Below are 20104 nucleotides of genomic sequence, written 5' to 3'. Positions count from 1 at the left end.
CGGTACTCCCAGCACTGAGCTGCAGCACATGCTGCAGTTAATGCCAGAACGGTCAAACACTTGTCTGGTAAAAAATTTTTGTAGTTTACTGTTTTGTAAATAGACAATAAAATAAAATGGCAACTGTGAGTTGTTGTCTAAACTCTTAGATTGTTTAGACATTCAAGACAATTTTCTCATGAAAATCCAGCAGGGCTGAGGGAAGCTGATGGGAATTATCATTTAATACCCACAGTCTGTCTAGAAGACATCTGCTTGAAAGAGGCATTTTGACACATCAAACCACAAAGTAAAAGTCATGTAGTACTACAGACTGAGGCCTTCAGGTGCAGTGCTAACCTCAGGGGGTACCTAGATCCTTCCCATACATATCAGCTGGCCTACAAAGCTGGATCAATATCCCATTCCATGATGTGTCCCATCAGCTCTGTGGAAAGCAAGCAGGGTGATATCAAAACAGCACCAAGTGAGCGAGACCACCAGATTCAGCCTCAAAGGGCATCTGTCTCATGCAGTGTAGGGGAAGCTGCTGCCCTCTTCTTCTCATACAAGTCAGAGTGAACTTCCCAGAAAGGGACCAAACAATTTTTATTTTTCTTTTTAAACTAAATGCTTTTAATAGAAAACAAAATACAAAATAACTCTTTCCAGAAAGCAGAAATATTTAATCTCTCCAAATGACAAACTAGAACGTGCTTTTTCTGCAGATCCTTGTAAATGCTGATGATTTATCTCACAAAATGTTCATGAAACCGGTATTGCAACATTTGAGAAAAATCCAACACTGGCAGAGCTGCCTCTGTGTACACACAATAATTTAGTAATACTATTTTTCCCATGTCACTTTGTGTGTTTCTCCTCATCCCCCTCTCCCTAGACTGCCAACTTCCATTTATGGAAATCTTTCTGTGAGGTGCAGTGGTGGGTTGCCATGCCCTGTTTCCATTAGGAGTCCAAACGTGGCTGTTTCCATTCTATGGTGCCCTCCCTCCAGACAAGGCAAGTTGTTCGTTATTCTTAAAGCCACCACTCTGTCCCCACTGTCCTCCCATCCTCAAAACACAGTGCAACCAGAGTCAGAAAATTTCCTAATTAATGGAACATAAATACACATAATCACAGCTAGTACCAGGAACCAAACCCAAACAACAATGCAGAGATGGGCCCCAACTGAGGTCAGATTTCCTTGCCCTTACTGAAAAAGAACAAGGGTATTTTCTACTTATTTAGTCCAAAATATTCCGGAAGTGCTATAGGGAGCTGAAATAGTTAGGACTACTATCACTGTAGAAAATACATAATGTTCTTTTAATAGAAGGGCCTTAAAAATGCTGGTCCTCTGCAATACCAGGAAAGCAAAAGCAAAACAAAACAAAAACCACTGGGCCAGTAGTTCTCCACACACTCAAGCCAAATTAACAGTAGATAAGATGTGCCCATCAATCAATGAAGGATATTTAAGTGCAGGTCACCAGCTTATCTGGTTGGCAGTTTCACTTGTCTGGGCCAGGCTTTCAGTTTCCTCAAGTTACTGGATTTACTCCCCTTTTTCCCATTCCTAAAAGTACAAAATTAAAATGTGTATGTATTTTTATCAATCCTCCTTTTTTTCCTTATTCTGTTCAACAGCACAGGCGTTTTTGTGACATCTTAAAGCATTTGCATCACTCTGAACATGCCTTTCATGGGGGCAGAGGAAGAGAAGTGTTTCACAGTCAGTAATCTCAGTTTGCAATGGACTCTGGCATACAAGACACTCACCCACTTCCCTAAGACAAAAAGCAAAATTAATGTTCCTGATTTTCTTGTGCAATTCCAGTCACTAGAAGAAGGTTACAGGCCATGAACTGTACGCTCAGTACATTATTCATCTGTCCGGTATATACACCAACCAGTTCACTGGAAGACCCATCCGCAGGGGCGTTGCAGTACGTGTTCCGAATGTCCCAGACCCGAACCGAATTGTCCATCGACGCCGAAGCAATTAAACTACTGTCAGGGCTAAAAGTAAGGCTAGTTATGTTGTCTGTGTGCCCCCTCAGTTCTTTGTAAAGAGTTCCTGATGCCAAGTCCCACAGCTTCAGCCGCTGGTCTTCACCTGCCGATGCCAGGTACTTACCGTTGGGGGAGAAGGCGAGCGCCAGCACGGGGCCCCGGTGCCCGGTGAAAAGCCGCACCGAGTTGCCCTGCTGGGTGCTCCACAGGCGCACGGTTTTGTCCGTGGAGCCCGTGGCTAAGTAGTTGGAATTGGGGTGGAACTTGATGCAGTCCACGTCGGCCAAATGGCCCGCGTATATTCGCAGCGGGTACGTCCGATCGAACGACCAGAGCCTCGCGGTGCGATCGTGGGAACCGCTGGCAAAGTACAGGCTGCAGGGGCTAATATCCAAATCCCAGACAGGATAGGCATGTCCTTGGTACAACACAGTGTTTGTAAAGCTTCCGAGGTCCCAGTACCTGATGGACATGTCCTCAGAACAAGATAAGAGTCCTGAACTGTCTGAAAGGAACCTTGTGCTATACACAGGTCCACAGTGTCCTCTCAGGATCTTCATTTCTGTGCCTGCGTTGTCATCCTCTTCCTCCTGGTCATGAAGAAGAAAAAGAAACAAGGAAGGAAAGCATGTTTATCTGTTCAACAAATATAAAAATCTCCACGAGGAAACCAGGAGGGTGCTAGTACAGAATGAGTTAGATTATTTACTTTAGATGTGGCACAGTTTGTGCAACTCTGAGACACCAACATTGCTGGTACATTTGCTACAAATGAATACTGAAAGAGATGGTGAGATAAGACTTTAATTTTGGTAGCCTTATGCTCGGTCCAGAAGGCATCCTAACCTGAGACTGCAGGCACAGAGGGGAAAAATATTTAATGACATTTTTCCTTTTGCTAAAATATGTTTTTAGCAAAACATATGCATAGTCTCTATCCACTCTACTACAGAAACACTTGGCTAAGATGTTGAAAGCAGTTCTTGGCATCTACTCTTTTTGTGTGGTCATTGTTGGAAGTGAATCTCCCAGAGGAGGGAAACAATCACAGAACATCTTAAACAAAAGGCAGGAGATGGAAAGACATAGCATATTTGACAAGCTGTCTGCTTAACCTTCTTTCTCAATCCCGCAAGTGAACAGAAATGCAGCAAGGCTCTAACACCTATTTCTACCTCCAAGCTCCATCAGGATGCTTTCACATCCTCACCCTCCAAGAACCACCTTCGAGAATAGCAAATGTATGCAGCTTATTTAGGCCAATGTATCTATTTTGGCATAGGAGAAGATGAACAATCACAAAAATGATGGCACTGGAAACCTTTCTATCCTGTTATTCTCCAATTCAAGTACCAGGGCAGACAGTCAACAGGTGAAGACTTTTGTGTTTAAAGACTATTCAGGGAGCTGAGCTAAAGGAATCTCCTGATGGATGGTAAGAGTCTCTAAAAGCCTACTCAGGTAGCACCTCCTGACACTCTAAGGCTACAGACTACCCAGGTTTCAAGAGATCTCAGAAGTGTCCTTGCCTGACAAGCAGGGGTCTCACTGACAGTACAAGATGACCCTTGCTTGGGGTACAACTGCGTAGTAGCCTGATACCAGCCCTCCTCAGGGCTGTCAGGAGGACACTTTTCCTTAGTACTGAATCAGTAACACTCATTCACAGACAATCTCTGCATATCAAATTCAACACAACATCCTTTTGTTTGTGAGCAGCCCCTTTATCATTTATCATCTTGAACTGGCCCACTTCCTGCAGAAGGAGCACTTCCTGCCCTGAGAGGAAACCCAATTCCCCAGGGCTGCTGGACTGTTGACAACCAGCAGAAGTCAGTGTGTTGTAAGCAGCCCTCTATCTCCCACACCCCCACCCCAGACCTCAGGACCCACAGACGGTTTGGCTTCGGACTTAGCAATAGCCCAGAAAGTGCTTCTCCTCCAGTGGTTTCAAATTTCATGCTGGAGGTGAGCAAACTCTGACTTGGCCATCTCCTTGCCTTTCTCCATCTCAACAGCACAGAATGTAGTAGGCAGCAAGCCATCTGTAACAATGCTGCTTTTCCTCAGTGCCCATGGGAGCTATGGTGGGGCTGGGAGCCAACTTCCTCTCTGCTATGGAGGTGAGGCAGAGACAAACTGCAGGCTCTGGCATGCAAGGCACCGTTCTTATTCAAATTGCTTTTCTACCTCAGATAGAGCATGGCTTACTGGAATCTACAGCATCTCTAGGCTGTGTTGCCACATTAAAGGAGAATGGCTGATACCTGCAGCATTTTGTACTATTTAATTATGACCATAACATTTCTGACAAGTTACCACTGCCCATTCAAGCTGCCTGTATTGTACTACAGTTTCTGCAAATTTTGCAAGTCCAGGTACTTAATTTTGTGCATTCAAATACAAGGCTACATGGGCTGTCTGCAAGCACCTCCTCTTCCCTCCTTGTATTACTGTACCAGGAGACTTGACACCACCTTCTGCAGCACTGAAACTCCTACTCCTATATGGTCACAGGTAGCAAATCTTATCTTTCTGTTTGACACTCACTTAGCACAACTGCACACTCCTGTCACAGCTCACTGAAAACAGCACATCTATAATGCTTCTGAATCACCACATTTTTCAGTTTCCTCCCTATCCAAGTTACTCTGCTGACCAGATTAGCAAGGCAGCTGCAAGTGCAGCCACCAAGCCTCAAAAAGCAACAATGATAGCCTCAAGGAGAAACAAACCATAAGCTCACATTCCTCCCCTTTTTTTTTTTCTAACCAGTAACAGGCTTTCCTGGGTGTCATAATCTCTCTCATCCTGCAGTGCTCTAAAGATGCCAAAAGGAAGACCTCATATCTGCCTGTAGCAGAGATGCCCTAGCAGGGAATGAAGAAGAAGGATGGCACACTTTGCAGGACATTTTTTACTGCTACTTCCAGAATTCCCTCCTATCTGCCATCAAGCAAGCATCATCCCCACTCATTATCACTTGAAGGACCACTGCCACTTAAAAGCAGAACCTTAGAAGCAGAGCTAAATGGGGTCAAGTCTTAGTCTTCACAGGATTTAAAGGCTGGCACTGTTGTCGCTTGGAACAGAGCATTATTTTCCGATGTTGATTTATGGAGTACCAGCAATGAGCATGGTAAAATTGCAGAGACAAACAACACTTTCATTTGTACAGCTACAAAACTCCATTTTTATACTGGACCCAAAGTAAGAGAGACTGTAAAGTGGCATTTGTGAGATGCTACTATAAAGAAAACAGAATTACTGTATTCCAAAATAATAAGCCTCTCTTATTTGCAAGAAGCAAGACTACATTAGTGAAGTACACTGCAGCATGACACTGAGCAAAATTTAGTAAAACTACACCTAGAAGATGATTTTGACCTTAGTGACCAAAAGGCTTCACATGGACTAGGAAAAATCTTATTCTAACACATTTGCTAAGTCTCACCTTGGTTTACATATATATATACACACACACACTCTCCTTCATAAGAAGAATTAATAAACCCAACAGAGTAGCTTTAGTGCCACCTTGAACAACATCCACTGAAACTAGCATGATTTTAGACCTTTGTGACTGCACAAAAGGAAGGATCTGTTTCCTTGCAGAAAATAAAAAACCATGCTGAAGATTACTTATTTAATTCATTACTATTTAAATACATTATCCAAAGCTAATTATACAATACAGAAATCAACCAAACCAAATTTTAACATCCTCATAAGTTATTCCATAGAACTCACAGAAGTAATGTCAAAGTGCATTCAGAATTTTTGTTCTTTGTCAAAGTGTGAATCAGCTTTATCCCTTTGAATCGCTGCTGATCAGACTGCCGTGACAATCTGAAATACAGCCCCTGCTCACACTAGAGCTGCAGCCCAGTCAAGGTAGCCTGGTTGGTCTTGGTATCTATGGCTTCCTCTCCCATGGAATCGATGCAATTGCTGGCCTGCTCCCACCTGCAATGCTGTAGGTGCCTGTGTATTTCCACTTAGGGCTCCCAGATAACTGATTTTATTTCCTTGTAGTCAAGGAGCTTTCATTTGCACTTGGTAACCAAATTTGTGTCGAGGCTGGTATTGGTATCCTCCCTCAATTCTGAACTCCTGCTCAGGTGACTATTTGTTTTGTCAGTGGTGGAAATTATTCAGGGCAATGATTACTTTGATCTGTGCTGGGTTTTGACCAGTTTTTTGCTTCAGACCTGTACACAAAACATCCAATAGCCACCAAAAGCTATTCAGGATTCCATGATTTCCAGGATTCCATGGCTGTCTCCTAATACATGTATAATAAGCAAGTCTATGACTACATGCCAAAAAAGGTTAATACACACACTCCTGATAACCTGGCAATATCTCACTTTTCCACAGTCCAGAGCCAAAGAAGGTGACCTGCTGATTTACCAAACTTTTCTCTATTGCAGGTGCTGATATTTGGCTTCTATGATGGGCAATACACAAGCACGTGCCCTATGAACTCTTGCAGTTTACAATGAAAATGATTCCATAACTCTATTTTGGGCTAGTCTGACCCACTTACCTGCTCACTCTGCAAAAAGGCTAACCTGGGAAACAGTGAACATGCTGCTGTGCTGTCTCACCTTGATGTTTGCCTCTTTTCTCAAGCTGTTTAACAAAGCAATCCCTAATCACAGATCCCTAAATCACCAAGCTCTTGGCACTCTTCCAAAATAAATAGAACCTTGCCATTAAATATTTTTTAGAAGAAAAAACAGTAGAAAAAAGGGGGTCTCTCCTGCTAAACACTCAACACAAGAACAAATGAGTTAGTTTGTTTTTTTTTTTTTAAGGAGAAGAGTGATTAAATAACAGAAGAGTCAAAATTTTGATCTCTAACCAGATAGAAGTTGCTGCTTGGGCAGTTGTGTGGAGAGGGAAGAAAAGCTGTGACTAGAAAAAAAAAAAAAGTCAAGTAAAAGGTGCCACTTAGCACTGCATGTGAAGTAATGGTACACACATCCCCGTTCTTCTCTCCAGCATTCTGGAGTAGGAAACCTCAGAAGTTTCTACTTCAGATTCCTTAACAGAGACATTTTGCATAATTTTTCCATAACTCTTGACCTCTGGTAAATTAAGGTGACACCTGAAATACAGTTTTGCACACAGGCATCTGATCAGACTTCTTTAGCTCTTTTCCTTACCGTGTCTATATTTTCCTCTTCCTGTGTGTCTGCCCTTCTCTCCACCCTTCTGCCTGGCTGTTCTGAGCTACTTCTCATCCCAAAGAAGGCTCGATGCTCCTCAGAGAAGAGAGCCTACTCTAGTCATCTGTCCTTTCTGGGTTGACTGTCTACTGTCATCTCTTCCAGGACAGCTGGAGGAAGGGGATCAGCACCCAGGACTAACAATCTATGACCTAAGCACAGACTGATTGCACCTCAGTTTACCACTTACAACCACTGCAGGGAAGAACAAGGATGATAGTAGGTTATCAAATCTGTGCATCAAGGCAGGCAAGTTGTGCAACAGCCTCAGAGTTCCCTAGCACATGACTACATACTCAACACTCCATGTTCAAAGCAGGCCAGTAGAAGGGGAAGAAGGGGGAAAAAGGGTATCCAAACCTCCTCATCCAGGATGTCACAAGCCAAACGGATGCGGGACACATCAACAAGGTGGGGCTCAGATTTCAACTTCCTGGAGCGCAGGCTCCACAGCTTCACACATGAATTATCGAACCCAGCAGCGAGCAGCTTGCTATTTGGTGAAATCTCTGCAGTGTTCAGCAACTGCTCTGTGTTATAGAAGGCATAGAAACAGATGGTGGTTAAGGAAGGGGGCCCGTCCTTGACGCGTTTAATGCTGTCCTGCAGTAAATCCAGCGCTGCCTCATTCTGCAGAATGGAAGCTGGCACGTCGCTGGGCTCCAGGCCGTTGCTCTCGTTGCGTGAGGAGCTCCCACCGGCATAGAGCTGGTAGTCAGTCCTCTTGGCAGGCTGCACATCCAGGTGAATGTGCAAGGTCAGGACTTTGCACAGGGCGTTGTTGTTGTCACTTTGGAGGTAGCGAAGAAGGTAGTTGTAGCTGTCCTCTTGAAGGCGGATGACGTACTTGTTGTCCAGAAAAGCCCGGAGCTTCAAGTTGGACAGGATATCTTGAATAGTCATGGTAGTCTGCAACTGTTCAATGATATCCTTCTGGCTGGCATTCTGCAGGAACATGCCATGGAAGCGGCTGTAAAAACTGTCCACTGTGCTTTTTAGGCCATTCTGGACCATGTTCAGATGGAGGTAGACGAAGAGGGGATATAGAAGAGGCATCACTTCATGGCTGTGCTGAGAATCTGAATCTATATTAAAAAAAACAAAAAACTTTGAATGACTTCTCAAACCACTTCCTATTGGGAATAAAAGAGAGCAAGGATGACTACTGAGAAAGCCCTGACAGTGACATTGGAAAGCAAGCAAAAAAGAGACATTTGCTGTCACATCTAAGCAAACTTCTGTCATCTAAAAGAGGTACAATAGAGATTGCCACATCAGTGAAGTACCTTGTCAGAACAAAATACAGATATTTCAAAAAGTCTTTTCAGGTGTGGGACAACTAATAATATACCACCTCATAAAATGACATGACAGTTGAATTTTCCCCATTTATTTCAAAAGAAAAAGCATGCTCTTTGTATCCTTTGTTTATTGTGATAAATGAACTTTAAAATGTATTAATTATATTTAAAAGAGTATTTTAAGTGTTTAAGCCAAAATTATTTATCTAGCTTATCTGGCCTGAGCTTTTTTTCCTCTCAGCTTCAGTAAAACATGAGTGTGGTGCTTTGGATGGAACTGATTTGTCTTCAGGGGAAAGGAAGCTACAGTTTCCAAAATGTACTGCAATATGCTGTGCTCCTGTTTTAGTTCTGTGCCTGCCCATGTACATGCTTTTCTCTCTCTGCCAAGGCAAATCCCAGCAGTAATTCCTAGTACACAGTGTAACAAACCCCGATTAGGCTGTGCAGTACCTTGCAGAGGCTGCTCTGTGCAACAGCTCCACCCCTCCTTCCCCAGCTTCTCTGGGGCTGTTTGCCAGCTGCAGGGAGCTGTGAGGAGCAGAGCCTGCCCAACACCATAGCAACAAACAGGGCCACAACGAGTTACTACCACAGGACCAAATGGTCCCAATTACTGGAAAACAAATAGGCACTGCTGATCCTCAAACATTTGCTGATCCTCAAAACGCAGAAAGCATTGCTGTTTTTCAACATGCTCTTCCCTCCTGCCACTCACCAACGCATGATCTCTTTTCTCCCTTTCCATTAGGTTATTTTTCCTTCGTGTTGAGCACTCTGCCAGACTTTCTCTAGTCCATACTGTGTCTCTGTCTCATTTCTACAGGAGTAACTACAGATTATGCATGGAGTGCAGTGTATGCATACATATTTGCATACTTGAGCATCACTCTTCTTCCTGTCCCACTGAAACTGGGCCAAAGCCAGTGAAAACAGTGGTCTGCATGTAGGAAAAATTCTAAGCAGTCAGCAGGTCTCTTTTTTTCTCCAGGGGCACTAGCCCAAAAATGAAACAAGAGGAAGGACCTCACTTTGCAGTAGGGGAAAAAGGGAAGAGATGGGAAGTTAGCAGAAACAGGAACAAAGAAAATGTTCCCTAGGAACATATGAAGAGGTTACAGGAGCTGGGTCTGCCTACCCTGAAGAATAAGGGGGGTATTCAACTGCTTGCCTTCAGTATCCAGTGGGGCATTATAGAGGCAAAGGAGCCAGCTCTTCTCAGAGGTGCTCAATGGAAGGACAACAGGCAAGCTGCTGCAAGGGAAATTCTCACTGAATTGCAGCAGGGCCCCAGAGATGCACAGCAATCTCCAGAGTGTTTGATTTTCTAAATCTGACTGGAAAAGGCTCTGAGCAACCTGATCAAACACCCATCTTGCCCTGCTTTGAACAGGTGGTTGAACTAGAGACTGCTTAGTTAAGTTACTCCGTGTCCCTAATCCCCTGCCCACTCCTCAGTGGGGCAGGCATCACAGAAATGGGAAGTGCCCTGCTGTGCCTTGTGGCTGGTTGGCAAGCTACTCCCTCGAACAAACAGAGGTAGTTCATCTGTGTAAGATATCAAACTAGAGCAACAGGGACAAAAAAGATGAAAGCAGTCCACCTGAATACCAAAACCTAGCACTTCATCAAACATTAAGCCAGCACTTCACCAAGCACTGAACAGAGCTATCATACTTCTAAAAATCTATTAAACCATAAGGATTTACTTCAAATACTAAAGTGCAAAGGTATTGAACTGCTGTAGATGACAAGGCTCCAAGAATTCACTATTTTCTGCCTTTGCCTTCCTGCTCCCTTCCCTTCCAAAACTACCAGAAATAATAATCCCAATGTTATGCACAGTGGGATCAAATCCTTACACTGGACAAATGTTGTGTGCGACAGCATCACTTTCCTTGGTACTATTCTTTAAAAATTCTGTCTGCTTTCTTCTTCCCATGCTGGAGACTTATAGAAGAAATAAGGACATTCCCAAGAGTACTTGTTAAAAAAATATAGAATAATTATAAAAAAAATTAAATAATTATTTGACTTCTGCATCATTATAGAGTAAGATATTTTTTACTTTGCTGTATTGCTCCACTCTCAAGGCTAGTACAGCTAAATTTACAGGAACAAATCCTCCCTTAGAAATCCAGACCATCATAAAAACAAGCCAATTATGGATAAAGTTAAAAATCTTAAACTAGAATACAACAGAGCACTACAGTCTTTTCTCAGTTACTTGCCTTTCACATAAAACACTGATTTTCCTTCCTGTCCTATGTAAAAATGGTGCTGTCTAGAAGACCTACAAAGTGCAAATGCTTGAACAAGAAAGAGCAAAGAGCCAGCCACCTATAAAACGCAAAGCTATTCAGCACATAGAAAACAACCAAAAACAGAAAAATGAAATATTTCTATTTTAACTGAAATCTCAAAACTAGAAATCAAAACATTGTTAGAGACATGATTTCAAATTTTACTATATTACCCTTTACTCATTTCAATGACAAAAGAAATCAGTCTGTGTTTTTTGATTTACCTGTGAGAAAATTGCGTAATCGTCCAAACTGTACTTCATATTGCTGGGGCTCTGCCAGGCAGGGAGCTGCAGACACAACGTTGGCACAACCAGACTCAGATTGGACTGTGAAATAAAAAAAAGCAAAACTTATATAAGGGTTTAAGGTTTTTTACATATGTGTCTGAAAACAAAGCTTCTCATAAAATCCAAGGTATGCAGCCACTCAGATGACATTTCATCTTTAAAACCATTCAGGTATGACATAGTCCAAAGCATCTAAACATGGCATTAACCACCTAGACAGATCATGAAGGAGAAAGCTCACTGAAAGCTAAAACCCACCCTAAAAATCTCAGCAACTCACCTCCTCCACCCAGAACACATTTTCAAGTTTTCAAATACAACCTTAAATTCCCAAGAAGTTCAGTGTAACAACCATCAGAGACCCCTTAGAAGTTTTACAACTGTGGTTTTACAACTTTACACTCAGAAAAGATGAAGAAAGCAACATACAACTTTCTCCAAATTAAAGTTTCTTTTTCAGCGAGTCGCACCAACCATCATGAAAAGGTCTAAAGTGACACTACTTCAGATTCTCAAATTTCTTGTCCCGGTCATTATAATTTACAACAAATTATTATCATTTATTAAGTCTTACAGAGGTGGTGAAGAAAACACTGAATGTCTAAGCAAACACTTTGTAATTTTTAACCAAAATCTTCCCTCCTCCCTGAGGATTTTAGGTTAAGGGGGAGCTGACAACTGCCCACAAGCCCAGTTGTTATGGTCTCCTCAGACCATGTTAAACTCTTTTTCAGAACCAGATTCTGGAAAAAGCGGTTCTGAACTGTTTAGGAAGGGAATTGGCTTCTCCTTCTCTGGCTGTTCTGCTGTTCTGCTAATGGCCTGGAATCCACAGGAGACTTCATGCAAGTTTACAGACATGCATCAAGGAACCCCAGGCACATGCAAATGCCAGTGACTAGAAACCCAAGTTTTGCTGTTCTAAATAGAGCACAAAAGGGCAAGGAGTTTCACTATTTCTCTTTCAGTTTTTTTTTCTTCAAATCATAACTCTTGTCCCCTCCAAACCCCCTATTTTTATTACTTTCACTTCAACTTATTTTGGTCTTCCTTGCCCTGCACCACTTTCCATCCTCTGCCTTTCTACTCTTGATTGACTGGGGGCCTTTTTGTTCCAGCATTTGGCTCATGCACAGAGGCACAAGTCTGACAGCCCTGGAAGTCTATAAACAACATTATCAAATGTTCACACGCTACAGAGAGATAGGCCAGCCTCCAGCTCATCTCAATGCCTCTAATTAGAAAGAGATCAGCACATGGTACACAGGCAGCCTGCTGCTATTCTTCCCTCACTCCTCTCTCTCTTTCTCTCTGCTGAGACACAGGTTTACCTTCCTTCAGTTCATGTAAATACAGGAGGTATGTTTGGCAAGCTGAATTCAGCTCTTGAAACAGAGAAATGGGCTGAGCTCATCATTCTCTCTTGGGAAAAAAAAAATCAAAACAAAACCAGATTCCAGCACCAATATGATACCATCTCTTAAATCAGTTCAGATATAAACGAATATAACTTGCTGAAAGGCACAGCTACACTGAGCTTTCTACAGCCTGGCTGCTTCAGAAACTCAAAGATGGTAAGAACTCCACGTTCACAAACTGGTACGACTCAATACCTAAAGTAAAAAGCTCTGCTATTTGTATGTAAAATTGCATATAATCAATATTCAGCACAAGAAAGTAAACTGCACGTATGCACACATAGTAACTCTAGAATACTCACTGACAGTTTCCAATGTCACCCATACAACTCTTTGTAAAAGCCAAGAAATACAGAAATATGAGGGCCTGTCTCTTATGCTGTCTATCACAGGATGACATGCAACAATCAACTCTTCACAGAGATCTGGTGGCCTCATTTCTGCAGGAATGGCAACGGCCCGCCACCTTGTTCATGCTGTGCAAGCACAACTCATTGGCCTAGACTTTATAAAGTATTTTCTCCAGGGCACAACTTTCTCTGCATAAGCAACTTAATTCCAAAATTAAGGTGTACTTCATGCTTCAGAAAGTGGAGTATCATCTTTGTCTACCTGTCTTGAAACACTCTGACTGGGTAACCATTATGGCCTATTCTTCCAGTAAATGATGCTAGAGCTTATTCCCATCCAGCAAATGCTAAATGAACCCTACATAGCAGACAGCTCTAATAAATTCTAATTCTTTGCCTTCCCAAAACTTTAAACCAATGAGAACTGCAAAAAGGATCAAGAAGTCAACTGATTCCAAAACAAGAGTAAAATTTCATGCACATTTTCCACCTGGTAGAAATAAAACACTGGCTGTATCTTTCTCATATGTTAATAAACCTACCACAGTTTCTTTTCTACCTTCCCCAGTGGTCATAAGAACATCTATTGGAAATATCTGCTCCTCCACATCCAGTAAGTGCAGCCAGCTATGCAACCTGATAGGAAATTCAAAGGAGCTCACTCCTAACTCAGGGATATGGACAGTACCCTCCTGGTCTTGTGTGTTGGCTATCAGCAGAATTGCTTCCAGCTAACAAATGTGGGACTACTGTAAATGTTGTGTAACAGCAACTGATTCCTATTTTAGGTGAGTATGATGATGTATAATTGTACATTATTTATGTACATATTTTTGTACATTATTATGTACATACATACAATATACAGATATTCATACACAGTGCTATGGGCAGTGTTCCTTGGTCACTCACTCTGTCCTCAGACATTGTTCTTGTTTTCTAGAGAAATATGGCATAATCACAAGGAAGCTCTGTGCTATATTTTACTGCAGATATCATCAGACAGAATTCTAGATAATCTCATCTGGGCTCCGTCTCCACAGAAAAGGTTGCACCAGATCACCTTCTGAGGTCCCCTCCAAGTCTCCCATTCACACAAGCTAGTTAAATTTAAAAGTCAAACAGTAGAGCTGAACATAAAACAGAAGGTGAGCTTTGCTAAGGAACAAGCAAAAACATCTTCAGAAAAACACATTTGATCACTTTCCCCAAAATAAAGCACTGCAGGCTTTGCAATCTGCTCAGTTTTTACTCAGTTTGCAAAACTAAGATGACTGCAGCAGAAAGTATTTTCAGCATCTGTTGTCAGATTAAGTAACAGGCTTGGGTTTACTTTTACAGACATTTTTCTAACAGTCACTGCTGGAACTGCAGAATGCTCACTGACAGCTCACTGCAAGCACATCTGACTAGAAGTAGTAAGCAGCTGAACACATGAGAGCAGCCCATTTTCAGTTCTAACGAAAACTGATGACTAAATTCTCAATGCCCATCTACAAAAAACACGCACTGGCAAGAGGATACAGACTACCATGAAATTTAGTAATAATATTTTGTGGAATTTTTATTTTTTCAGTAAAAAAGACAAAATGTAAACACACACTCATTCACAGTCTTTATTGATTTTTTCTTCCAAGGGGCTTGTAATTCAGTTCATCTCCACTACTTCAGACACTTCTGTGTCCTCCTCATATGGCTGGTATCACATTCTGAGCATGTTTTGACACCGACCTTTCTACCCACTTCTCACAAAAAAATCTCCCACTGAAAAACAATTCAGCAGTTTACTTTGGTTTCATTCTTTCCCCATCTTTCCCAGTACTTTTTCAGAGACTGCAATAAACTTCTGATAGTTAGGCCGAAAAAAGCAAGGAAATGAAAAGTACTAAGACATCAAGGTAAGGAAAAATACTAAGATGTAAAGGTAAGGAATACCTTTATTTTACCACAGTATTTTATCTGTTCCTGCATCCAACCTTATCTAACCACAAACACAGTTAAATAGCTACTAATATTTTGTCAAATTAAGTCATATTACAAGTAACTCCACCACTCCCCTTTGTCTGAGATACTGTCATAATCTAGGCAGTTTCATTGAGAGAAAAAAGTTTCTCCTTGCTTTTTTACCCAAAATGTCAGCCCAGTATTTTCTATTACTTTTACAAGTAAATTTAATCTCTATAACATCCACATAGCTTTCATCCTTTCAATACTTCTATGTGCTCAAGCAGCAGCAGAGTTTGTTGAAACAAAAATAACAATTACAATGACAATTGTCATAGACACAATTTGGAAAGCAAGCAGCGTTGGCAGGATTCTGAAGTCTTTAAGAAAGAGAAGGAAGTTTATCTCCCTCCATGCCTTTTCTCATTCACTGAAGGTTTTGGGTTTTTTCCCCAAATGACAAGAGCAGACTTCTCACAACTACAAAGCTGACTATGCCAGAAAAAGACCCAGCCTTATCACTTTAATTTCACATTATATAACTCTTGCTGGAGTACAAAGGTACAGCAGAATTTCCTGCTTCTACTTCCTTTTTCATCTAGGTTCTTCTCCCTTCCATTCCAAAGCACCACTACTCATCAAGACTTCATGTTATTTGGGATAAAACGTGTATTTTCCATTACCCTCACATGGCATTCAAGCCTGATGTTTCACTGACTAAGAACGTCACCTTGTTACACTTCCACCCACATTTTCATTCTTCCAAAGTTCACAATTCATGTCAACTTAACAGTGAGAAATTTCTTAATTTCAAAGGAGAAATGTCCAATGTGCAGACAAATTCATACAGCTGCCAGCACACGTGCTCACAACTCTGCCAAGATAGGATTACCTGTGAGATTAGCTGCCATCTCTTCAGCAGTCTGACACAGCCTCAGCCCTTGTTTCAGGGGACCTTCCGAGTCCACATACTGACGGCGCTTGAGGTAGCAGGACACTGCCATCTGAATCTGCTCTGTGCGTACGCGTTTCATGACCTCGAAAGAAGGAAAGAGGTGATGAGACTCTTGCAGGGCAGCCTGAGATCCACTTAGCCTGCAGCTGCATCGATACTGATAGAAAACAAACATCTCTGTAGTTTTGTTGCTGAGGTATGAAACAGAACCTTCAGAGATTTGCCTCTCAGTACTATGGCCCAGACATTTTGTAGATTCCTGAAGATATTTTGCTGCCTAATTTTACTGATTTCACAGAGGAATCAAAAACAGTTTTGAGGATTCTGAACTAAAACCACAATGGTGAACTGAAGCATTTCTGTTAAAAACAGCTCATAAAAAGGGAATATCTCTCCTCCTTGAGTTTTGACAGCAGCAGTTTGAGTAATCTTCACTTTCTGGTTTCTCTGCTTGACCAACCAACAAAAAAAAAACCTCCAGAAGATTCAGTGGAATGAGAAATTAACATACAAAGATGGAAATTTTGGAAACATAATGCTTTATATAGCAAACCTATTTGGAGAGGCCAAGAAGCAAAAGCTTATTGGCTGAACTTAAAGGTTAGAGCTAGATTTCTGGCACTTCACTCAGACGGTCCCCAGGAAAAAAAAGAGGGAAATTAAAAGCAGAGCCTTCTTTATCATCTGCCTTGACCTATGCAGGCTTCCCTCTTACAGAAGTTTGAAACAGAAATAATCTTTTGAAGGTTTTTTTTTAAATATACATTTAGGAACCCATCCTCACAAACACCACTTGGAAGTACCTCAAAATCAAAATAAGCCTGAGGTTACCTTTTAGTCCCTGGCTTGTAATAAAGGAACCTCAGTAAGATGAATGCTACAGCTCCCTTGCTATTCGGGTAATCGCTGACTGCACCAATCCTTCACAACAGCCATTGACTTTACACACAAGTTTAGATAACCTGAAAAGCACAACTAAGCCACAGGGGTTTCTTCCTATCACAACACCAGGTAAAGCCTGCCTGGAAACAGTTTAACACCTTACAGCCCCACTACCAACGACATGAATGTTTCCTGAGCGCTCAGGCTTCCTGGTTTGAGCAGCTAAATCTGATGAAACTCAACTTCTCTGAGAGAGACAAGGATGCCCTTCCTCCTTTTGTAAGAACCATTATTTCTACCAAAAGGGCAGCTTTAAAAATACAAATGAGTTTTTTTTCTAATACCCATGCACATTTTAGTGCTTATTCCACTTGTTAGAAAAATAACCCTTCTGTGAAGTTAGGTACAAGTGGATGAGGATGCAAGGTTTCAGCAATAGTTCACTTTCAACAGATATGTGGAATTGCAAATCCACATGCTTGGGTGAAAACCGTAAAAAGATTCCCATTTGTTCCCACAGGTTAAGTAACTGTTGAGTGTGGGGAAGGGGCATCAACAGGTGGGAGTTTTCAAAGCATTTTCAGATAGACCCATTAAAATAAAAAGTTTTCAACACCTTCTTTCACTCCAAAAGCAAACTTCCTTTTCATCTGCAATCAAAGAACTTGTATCTGAGACACTGTCTCAAGTGTAACACTTCTGCTGCACAAAACTGTAGGAAAGACAGAACTCTTACCAAGACCACCACGCAGAGTGGACCCAAGGATGGACCAGCAATGTAGCACCCTCCTAAAAAACACCCTTTAACTAAGCCTCACAAGGTACTGTTACCATTCTGCATTTCAGCCAGCTGCACGGACTCATGTGCAGGCGATTTGCCCAGGCCCACACCGAGGCACTTATGCAATCTGTACAGTTCCTTGCTCCTCTGTGTACTCCCCTCTGCAATCACAGTAGGGGATGTTAGCAGCATCTCAAGGAGATTTTTTCCCCTCCTCCCAGGTGACACAACGGGAACTGCGTGTCTTCATTAAGAAATACCCATTAGCATCAGAAACAGCAGTCACCCATACTCTAATTTCAGCTCTTTGCTTCTTCCTTCACTTTGCCTTTATACTTCACACTCAGCATTACAAAGAACAATGCCACCAAGGCAGGAAAAGCATTCAGGAAAAGTGCAAGTGCAAAAGCAACTCTCCTACAAATATTCTTTACTGAGCCTTTTATCAAAATTAGAGTGTATCATAAAACAAACATAAGAATGGCCTCCCAAAATACTGTCAGCCTGGTTCAAGGTCCAAGCTACACCAATTCACAACATGTCAATGATGCAGAATTTAAAGGCATTAAAGGACAAGCCTCCAATTTTTAACTTCCAATCAATTTTAAGATTCTAGCTCTCATAACTGAGGATAATCTCCAAAATATGTAATAAACTGAAAGCATATAGAGTTCCCTGTTCACAAAATGGATTAAGCTTGAAACAATTGTTCAGAAGTCCCAGTTGTCTCATTCTCCTTGAACAGCCAAAGAGAATAATAAATACTAATGCTGCTAACTAATTTTACTGATAAGCAAAATAAATAAGAGAGAAGAAAGATCACATTGTGAGAATGCAGAGCTACAATACAGCATTTTCTGCAGTGTTCCAAACTGGAGCACTAAAAAAAGGTTAAGGTAATTTTTTTTGAGGAACCAGAACTACTAAAAAAAAAGAACAGAGCAGAGGCTAATAACACAAAACACATTGCAAATTCCTCCTTTGTGGAAAAGCTGGAAGTTAGTTGTGAACTAAGCATTGGGCCAAGGAAATTATTTTCCCGCCTATGCTACATTTCAAGTACAGGTTTAGGCAGATTCCACGGCCTTGAAATAATCCCAGTACAGACACACTGAAAAGAACTTAAAAACTAGCACTGGAAACACTGCTTTTAAAGACTCTGGATTCCTGTCCCAACACTGGGACAGCAGTCTCTTTCGTCCAACAGACTGAGGAAAGACCTGTGAGCATCAGAGAGCTAGATTAAAAAACACCCAACCCCCAAACTAATAAAAGCATAAAACTAAAGCATCTTTTGAATATTCTCTAATAAGAACTCTGTCTCAGGCCTCAGTTTTGGACAGCAAAAAATAATCTTTTATCCTTTATCACCGCAGGTGAAATGTGGGGCCTACCAACAATAATAGGTCTCAATTTTTAATTTTGTGACATAAGGATAAACTGATATGGAGATAACCATGACCTAAAAGCCAAGGGATGTCGCACATGCAGCAGCTGCAATTCACAAAAACAGGCAAGTAAACATGACAAGTTGACTTGGAGAGCACGGTAGTGGTGCAAAATAGGAAAACAGGGCAGCAGGAACTACGGAGAAGGCTTTCGCCTGAGCAGTGGCATTCATGTGAAGAGGCAGAGAGGGAACAGCTGTGATTTTAAAAGAGCATGAATCCATTTGCATTTGGACCGAGATCTGGCTCACCATCCACGAATGACGCTTTGCCAATTCCACATTGTTTCCCCCCGACCCCCCCGCGGCCCCAAGTCGGTGCCAAGCAGCGCTTCACCGATGTCCTCGGCGGGACCTGCGGGACACGCTTTCCTCCAAGCCCCCTGACACCACCTCGGCTCGGGCTCCGCCAGCGCCGGGCCCTTCCTGGGCCGAGCGGAGCCGCGGGACCCACCCGGCACTGCTGGCCTGTGGGCACTGCCGGCCTGTGGGCCCTGCCGGGGTCACCGGGGCCGGGAGCCCTGCGGGGCCCGCGCCCGTCCTGCGGCTGCTCCGCGGGCCGAAGGGCGCTCGCTGAAGGGACGCCAAACTTAAAGCCTTCTCCTGTCAATATTAAAAAAAAAAAAAAAAAAAAAGGAAAAAAAAAAAAAAGAAAAGGGAAGAGAGATGGCGCGATAAGAAGAGGCTTATTAAACCCACGCACTTTCCAAGGGAAAGAAGGATATCACGACCAGAGGCCCCCCCACGACCTCCGGGCGCAGGGCACGCGCCCGGCCCGTCTGCAGCCGGGGCTGCCCCAGGGCCGCGCCCGTGCCCGAGGTGCCCCCGCCGGCCTGCCGGGAGCCGCCGGAGCCGCCGGCCGCGCCGGGCCTGCGGGCCTCCGCCACGAGGCGGCCCACGGGACGCCCGGGCCCTGCTCCCGCCGCCGGCCCCGCCCCCGCGCCCCCCCGTGCGGGCCCCGGGCCGCGGCCCCGGGCCGGTCCTCACTCACTGAGCATCGCAGGCGGCGGGAGGCGGCGGGAGGCAGGCGGGGGCCGGCGCGGCCGGGGGGCGCTGTCACTGCACACAGCGGAGCCGGGCGCTGCCGGCGGGCGCGCCGCCGCTGCCGCCTCCCCTGCGGGCCGGTGCCGGTGGCGCGGCCGGTGCTGCCCGGGGCCCGGCGGGCGGCGGCGGCCGCTCCATGGCCCGGCTGACACACGCCGGG

General features: G+C 43.2%; 1 protein-coding gene across 3 annotated transcripts; it reads right to left on the bottom strand.

Annotated features, from left to right (window-relative positions):
* Window positions 1-644: 644 nt before the first annotated feature.
* On the bottom strand, window positions 645-19968 carry TAF5L (TATA-box binding protein associated factor 5 like). 3 transcript variants are annotated; one of them, XM_058020685.1, is made up of 5 exons: window positions 19892-19968; window positions 15728-15872; window positions 11058-11162; window positions 7590-8314; window positions 645-2585 (listed from the first exon to the last, which is right to left on the bottom strand). In XM_058020685.1, exons 2-5 carry the CDS (start codon window positions 15867-15869, stop codon window positions 1788-1790), a joined length of 1770 nt encoding a protein of 589 aa, XP_057876668.1. In that variant the 5' UTR covers window positions 15870-15872; window positions 19892-19968; the 3' UTR covers window positions 645-1787. The 3 variants fall into 3 exon arrangements, with proteins under 3 accessions (XP_057876668.1, XP_057876667.1, XP_057876666.1); XM_058020684.1 differs by lacking the exon at window positions 19892-19968 and adding an exon at window positions 19153-19299; XM_058020683.1 differs by lacking the exon at window positions 19892-19968 and having other exon boundaries at window positions 15728-19299.
* Between the last annotated feature and the right edge of the window lie 136 nt (window positions 19969-20104).

Source organism: Melospiza georgiana, chromosome 3 (assembly GCF_028018845.1).
Source record: "Melospiza georgiana isolate bMelGeo1 chromosome 3, bMelGeo1.pri, whole genome shotgun sequence".
In the NCBI taxonomy this organism is placed as follows: domain Eukaryota; kingdom Metazoa; phylum Chordata; class Aves; order Passeriformes; family Passerellidae; genus Melospiza; species Melospiza georgiana.
Note: the sequence above shows the minus strand (reverse complement) of the source record. Positions and strands in the feature narration are given on the sequence as shown.

Excerpts from the sequence above, each read along its gene's own strand:
- TAF5L (XM_058020683.1), bottom strand. The coding sequence starts at position 15,965 with ATGTTTGTTTTCTATCAGTATCGATGCAGCTGCAGGCTAAGTGGATCT. Across the intron at positions 11,163-15,727 it reads GATGGCAGCTAATCTCACAG|TCCAATCTGAGTCTGGTTGT; the intron begins GTAATCCTATCT and ends TTTATTTCACAG. Across the intron at positions 2,586-7,589 it reads GTGACATCCTGGATGAGGAG|GAGGAAGAGGATGACAACGC; the intron begins GTTTGGATACCC and ends CTTCATGACCAG.